This window comes from Nestor notabilis, unplaced genomic scaffold (assembly GCF_000696875.1).
Source record: "Nestor notabilis isolate BGI_N333 unplaced genomic scaffold, ASM69687v1 scaffold5819, whole genome shotgun sequence".
Classification (NCBI taxonomy): Eukaryota; Metazoa; Chordata; class Aves; order Psittaciformes; family Psittacidae; genus Nestor; species Nestor notabilis.
Window position 1 is genome coordinate 3,311 of NW_009944302.1, and position 7,132 is coordinate 10,442.

Genomic DNA, 7,132 nt, shown 5'->3' on the forward strand with positions numbered 1-7,132 from the left:
TCTCCCAGCAGCAAGAGCTGCTGAAGCCCCAAACACTGCCCAAACCCTGGAACAACCCAAAACCTCTCCAAAGCAAGGATTAACGCAGTGGGATCTGTGTTAAGGACAAGGCACGAGTGGTTAATGGCCAAACAGGCCCACAAACAGCCTTGGGAGGTCAATCCTCTGGTGTCACAGCAAAGAAACCCGCTGGAGCTGCTGCACCCTCGCTCCGATCAAATCCCACTCATCTGGAAAGGAAGCGGCTGCATCACAGGTCACGGAGTGTCAGCAAATGTCAGGATCGAGCCTTGAACTTCCTCCCATCCCCTCTTCTCGAGCTTGGATAAACATGGAAAAGGTCAGCACCAGCGCCGGGAGCACCAATAACCACCAGTTCCTCCCTCCAGCACCCCGGATCCGAGGACACGCAGCACCGTGGATGCAGCACTTGGCTCTGAGGGGATAGAGAGTGATTTGAGGCTTTAATTAGCATTAACTTTAATCAAGCCTTTATCTCAATCCTCATTCCAGACGCACTCTCCGGGTGGCCAACAGCGAGAGCTCGAATGGCTTTTATTTATACTCAGAACTTGGGAGCAGGTTGGAAAAGCTGGAGAATTCACCTGGAATTGCATTCACGGGGAGCCTGCTCCCTCCTCACCCAGCTGCCTCCAGCCCTGTCCCTGCTCCTCTTAGAATCACAGAACGGGTTGGAAAGGACCTTGACATCCCCCAGTTCCAACCGCATCCTCCAGGGAGCAGCTCATGTCCCTGTTCCAGCTCCTGGCGCACCCGAGCATCAGCCTGAGCCGTTGTGACATTCAGCTACGAGAGGATCCCAAATACCTTCTAAAAGCCACGTTCGACCTTGGCACACGCTCGGGGATGGGAAAGGTGCTTAAAAGGAGGGAAACAGACTAGATCCTTGCAGGACTCGCTGCAAATCCAGGCCCGGGAAGGCTGCAAAGCCCAGCGCCGGCGCTGCCGGGAGGAGGAGGAGGAGCAGCACCGCGGCTGGAGGGGGCTGTTCCCGGCGCCGGGTGGGGGGAGCAGAGCAGCTTTCCCGACCGCCGCAGGGAGCACAGGGAGCAGCAGCCAACACAGCCCCGGCTCGTGTCCCTTGCGGGGCTGGCACATGCCCAGCGTGGGAAGAGGAGCTGCTGCATCACCCTGGGCCCTCGCACTGGGTGCGTTTGCGGAGGATTCGGGTGCAGGGAGCAGACGTGGTGCTGTGCAGGGAGCAGACGTGGGGCTGTGCAGGGCGCAGCCCTGCTGTGCAGGGAGCAGACGTGGTGCTGTGCAGGGAGCAGACGTGGTGCTGTGCAGGGAGCAGACGTGGTGCTGTGCAGGGAGCAGACGTGGTGCTGTGCAGGGAGCAGACGTGGTGCTGTGCAGGGAGCAGACGTGGTGCTGTGCAGGGAGCAGACGTGGTGCTGTGCAGGGAGCAGACGTGGTGCTGTGCAGGGAGCAGACGTGGTGCTGTGCAGGGAGCAGACGTGGTGCTGTGCAGGGAGCAGACGTGGTGCTGTGCAGGGAGCAGACGTGGTGCTGTGCAGGGAGCAGACGTGGTGCTGTGCAGGGAGCAGACGTGGTGCTGTGCAGGGAGCAGACGTGGTGCTGTGCAGGGCGCAGACGTGGTGCTGTGCAGGGAGCAGACGTGGTGCTGTGCAGGGCGCAGACGTGGTGCTGTGCAGGGAGCAGACCTGGTCCTGTGCAGGGAGCAGATGTGGTGCTGTGCAGGGAGCAGACGTGGTGCTGTGCAGGGCGCAGACGTGGTGCTGTGCAGGGAGCAGACGTGGTGCGGTGCAGGGAGCAGACGTGGTGCTGTGCAGGGAGCAGGCAGCGGCGGTGCTGCAGCAGCTCTGCAGATGCTGCGGCTCTGCGGAATCAGGGTTGATCCTCCCAGTGGGGCAGAGGCAGGAACAAACCCCAGCATGAGGCGCCTTCTGATCCCAGCCACACGCTCCCTGCCTGACTTCGGAGCTCAGTAAAAACCAGGGGCGTTGGGAGCAGAGCTGGACCCACCGGCATCCAGATGGGTGCCCCCAGCCTGTGCCTTGCTGAGCACCTTCCCCACAGCTTAATCCCAAACTCCTTTTACAGGTGGGAAACTGGGATACCCGTCTGTGAGGAGACAGCATTGAAGTAATTCCACAGGAACAGGGAGCAGAGAGGAGGAACTGAGACCATCACACTCCAGTGCTCCCCAGGGACACTAAGCCAGGTTGGACACAGGGGCTTGGAGCAACCTGCTCTAGTGGAAGGTGTCCCTGCCCGGGGCACGGTTGGGACTGGAGGAGCTTTAAGGTCCCTTCTACCCAAACCAGTCTGAGACTCCATGGTTCCAATAGATCCATCCACTGCCAGAGGTGGAGCTGGTGGTTTCGGTGCTCCCACCTCCAAGCATGAGCAATGAAAGCTCCTCATGGTGGTACAACCCTTCTCCAGTGACCTCTCACCATCCAGTTGTTCCCATGTCACTAACTCCAGCACATCCCCAGTCCTGAAACAGGATGTTCCAAGTTCCTTGTCTGTCAAATTTCCCAACCAATTTATTGAATCACAGAATCAACCAGGTTGGAAAAGCCCTTTCAGCTCATCCAGTCCAACCATTCCCAGCCCTGCCAAGGCCACCACTGACCCCTGGCACTGAGGCCTCGGCTCCACGGGCTGCGAACACTTGCAGGGACGGTGACTCCAGCCCTGCCCTGGGCAGCCTGTTCCAATGCCTGAGCAGCCTCTGGGCAAGGAATTGTTCCTCAGCTCCAGCTAAACCTGCCCCGGGGCAGCTTGAGGCCGGTTCCTCTGGTCCCATCCCTTGTTCCTTGGGAGCAGAGACCAGCCCCCTCCTGCCTCCATCCTCCTGTCAGGCACTTGCAGAGAGCGATCAGGTCCCCCCTGAGCCTTCAAAGAGAAGGACTTGATGGTCCTTTCAGTAAGAGAAGAGCTTGAACAAGTGACAGAGGTTAAGGGTGCCAGTGTCACCACCACCAGTTAATTCCCCTTAAGGAAACACTAGATAAGGGTAAGTCCACCCACGAGTATCTGTTCCTGGTACTCACCTCCCCATCCCTGCAGACCTCCTCTGCCATCTCCAGCAGGATGGAGGCTTAAGGAAGATACTCCTCAAGGCAGATGGTGTTGGTCCAGAAGCCAAGGCAGTGGTGAGTCTGCACAACACACCTGGATCACGTTTGCAAAAGGGAAGGGAGGAAAGCAGCTGGATTTCAGGAGCGAGCTCTCCATCCGCATCCTTGATTCCACTCATCAGGCGCTGGAAACAACGGCAGAGACACCGGGTGGAACTGTTGGAACAAGCACACAACCCCACCAGCTTTCCTTCAAAACCCCCTCCCCAAAACCTTCCTTTTGCCCTTAAAACCACCTCCTGCAGCACTTCAACGCCCCAAAGCAGCAGCAAGCAGCAGGAACCTGATGCCCTGTGCCCCACACTGAGCTGGGATGGACTTAGAGAAGAGACCCAGAGCTTTCCAATGAGACAGGTATTTATTTAGTTCAAGCGCTAAGGAACTTGGTTGTCGTCGTTGTTTCATTTATCAAACAGAGCTGAGGTACCAGTGACATTCCAACATGAAGAAAAGGAACCTTTTTTTCCCCTTATACAATTTCTTCAACTACTTGTTATCAAGACAAAAAGTGAGTAATGGAATAGCTGCGTCATGGACTGTACAAGGATCAAGCCAGAGTGGGGAGGAGAAAAGAAACAGAGCAGAAACCTTCACTGTTCACAAAGGCAGCAGCAAGAAAAGGCTGTTCCTGTGGTTCCACCACGTCCATGGAGCAAAATCAACTTCAAACCTAAACCCTGATGAACGGATGGCACGAGGAATTACGGTGCAAAAGAAAACCAACCAGGCTGAGTTGCTGCTGTGCTCATGTTGGAAGTGGTTTTCCCTCTGGAAAAGTGGGATTGGGAGAGGATGGAGGCCTGTCGTCACGTTAAGCACTGTCAGCAAGGATGGTGCTGGATGTACCTGCCTGTCCTGAGCAGACCTCAGGGTCTCCTGGGGGAGAAGGGCCGAACAACGGCGGCTCCTCCTTGTTCCTGGGCTGAACACAAGCTCGTGGCCACGGCTCCTTCATGGAATCATGGAATCAAGAAGCCTTTTTCTATAGAGCAAAATATAACAGGTCCACTGGACAAACCTGCTCCTGGCCACGCAGCCAGGAGACTCTTCAAGCAGCTCCACTAAGCGCAGCCGAGCTGCTCATCACTGGGATGTGCTAAGCCAGCTCCTTGCAAATCCAGTGCTTAAAGCTTGGAACGATGGCAAACGGAGGGGTTTGGTTCTGGCAGAACCAAACCCAAGGATGCGCTTGTGGAAAATGAGGACCAACCAATGGAAGCTGCATGAAGAACCAAAGGAAAAAGAAACCCCCAAAGGAAACCAAAGCGAAAAAGAAGCCGCGAAACGAACGGGTTTGGCACAGCTGAGCCCAGTACAACACAGGAAAAGCAGCCAGGTTTCCTTCCCCCCAGGAGTTCTCTTGTGAAAGAAAGAATGCTCCTTTGTCACATATCATTGATGTTTATTTCAAGACATGCCACGTCAAAAAAAAACTCGCCTTTAATATTGCATTATAAAAGCACTTTACATCTCAATTCTGCCTTTTAAGTTATTATTGTGCAGAGCCGCTAGAAACCCAGGGCAGGGCACGAGCCTAACATTCCCTTCAGGAATGAAGAATTCCATGTTTCCTACCCCGTTTCCTGGTGAAAGTGGTGGTGAGGACGATTCCCTTTTCTCTTTCCCCAGTTGGTTATCTTTAAGCTGGTTAAAGGGGCAGAAGAGAACAAAGAAGGAGCCTGAATATTCACTTGCAATTGTCGGGCTTGAAGGTAGCAATCGCAACACAGACTCAAGAATTCCTTCCTGCACTTGTAACTCAGCCAGATTGGCCCCAGCAAACAAATGTATTTACAGTTGTGGTTTTAGTAACTTACACAGCAACTTCACAATGACTAGTAAAGATTACAAGGGTGCACTTCTAGTGTGTGTTGGACTCTGTGTTTCTCGGGTAGCTACATCTCGCAAACATCAGCAAAGCTCTAAAACAGATTCCTCGGCGAAACGAGACAGAAAAGGAGTAAAAAACTGAAGCAAAGAAATAAATATCCAAGGGGAAAAAAAAAAAAGGTTATTTGTAAGCCTAAGGAAATAGGACATGATATTCAGAAGTATTGACCCAAACTATACAGCTCTAATGAACCAAACTAAAGCAAACTTGGAAGACTGAACGTAAAAAAAAAAAGCTAAAAAATTAAAGGCATAAATCTGGATAATCAAAGTTGGTTTCCATCCTATTCAACTCCCTTCCCTTCCATCTAAGAGCTCTCAACTAGATAGCTTAGGAAATGCCCCTTCCCCTGCCGACCTAGCATAATCCTATGGGAAAGGGGTGCAGTAATGCCCCCTTCTGCCTCCTCTCTGTCCCGGCCGGGGACTGGTCTGTTACCGCAGCCTCTCGCCGGGTGATCCACCTGCTCCTTCCTCATTAAAAATCAATTTGAAAGGTTTCACCCCATTCCAGCAGTGCCAGTCCTGAATTCACTTCCTACTTCCCCTACAATGAAAAAGAATAAAGAATTCAAACACTCTCTCCTCCAGACTGAACCGTTCTGTTCCCATCTCTTGGGCAGCACTAAGTCATCGGTGTCCTACGTCAAAAGGAAAACCAAAATGCTCTTAAAACTCATCCTGCATTCCAAATGTGATTTCCCTGTTTCCTGCAAGTGTTTTGCTAACGCACATCCACTCTTTAAAAAACTTCCCCCCCAGGACCTCCAGAAGCCATTCAGCCCATTCCCAAAGACGCTTTGTGTGTTCTCCAGATGCTTTCTTGGAACTGTGTTCACGTTGCCTCTGCGAGCTCAAAAATCCTTTGGTGGTGTTGAAACCCCCCTTTAAGGTTGGTTCCCAATTGGGGGGCGGGGGGTTTGAAAACCAGAAAATCTCTGCTTAAAAGATTTAAGAGCTTGGGTTTAATGCTTTTATTATTATTATTATAAGGATAAGGATTTAACCCTCCTGTTGCATTCCTGACTGCTAAGTCATTGCCAGGTTGTTAAAGAGAAATCAAACGGGTTTGAGATTCCCAAACGTTCTTCTGCACGTACATCTCCTCTAAGTCCAACGCCAAACTTCCTCAGTTGCCATCATTTCAAAGTGCAATATCATAACATATTAAAAAAGGAACAAATATTAAGAAATTGTACCTATTTTTTTGTGGGTTTTTTAAAGTTATAACTAGAATATGCTGGAATATTTTGGCTTTTTTTTGTTTTTTCTTATAAATAATGAAGACACTGACATTTTTCTGTGTGTGTGTGTGCTTGTGAAGCTAAGAGATCATCTCCACGAGACAGCCAGCGATGATGAACTGCAATACGTTATTACTGAAAGGGGAAGGTTCAAGCCAATATTCACACTGCAGTCAATGAAGAGTAAAGGGAGGGAAAGCAGTGATGTTCTGGAGCAAGGTAGAAGCCACATGGTATTAGCAGGAACAGCCTCCTTCACTGACAGGCTGCTCTTGAGGCTTTTCCAGTTTTATGTCAATCACTGGAGGAGGTAAGTTAAGGAAAACAGATTCCCAACTCTTTTCCCAGCCCAGCTCAGGTGGAGCTGGATGTTGACTGGCTTTTTCAGTTTGTATTTCTCACCAAAAGCAGAGAATCTCAGACTGGTTTTGGTTGGAAAGGACCTTAAGATCATCCAGCCCCAACCCCTGCCCCAGGCACGCCCCCGGCCGGGCACCCCTTCCACTAGAGCAGGTTGCTCCAAGCCCCTGTGTCCAGCCTGGCCTTGAACACTGCCAGGGACGGGGCATTCACCGTTTCTTTATGAAAACACTTTCCAAGTAGTCACATACTTGTAAAGTCTTTTAAGAAGCTCTTTAAAAGACAGCTCCAAGCTGAAGCCAAGGTACAGGTGCTTGGCACATTCTTAAGCAGGTAACAGAAATCAGGTCAGACCCCAAATGCTGACGGAAGACCTGGAGAGGGGCTTTGGACAAGGGATGGAGGGACAGGACAAGGGGAATGGCTTGAACCTGCCAGAGGGGAGATTGAGATGAGCTCTGAGGCAGAAGCTCTTCCCTGGGAGGGTGCTGAGGCGCTGGCACAGGG

General features: G+C 51.9%; 1 protein-coding gene across 1 annotated transcript in view; it reads right to left on the bottom strand.

The window, feature by feature from the left end:
* Window positions 1–6,229: 6,229 nt before the first annotated feature.
* LOC104411849 (ras-related protein Rab-6A-like) overlaps window positions 6,230–7,132 on the bottom strand; it is a 22,124-nt gene continuing 21,221 nt past the window's right edge. The window contains 2 exon segments of the mRNA XM_010022380.1: window positions 6,230–6,446; window positions 6,448–6,566. Coding sequence (XP_010020682.1) covers window positions 6,354–6,446; window positions 6,448–6,566 — 212 coding nt within the window. The 3' untranslated portion in view covers window positions 6,230–6,353.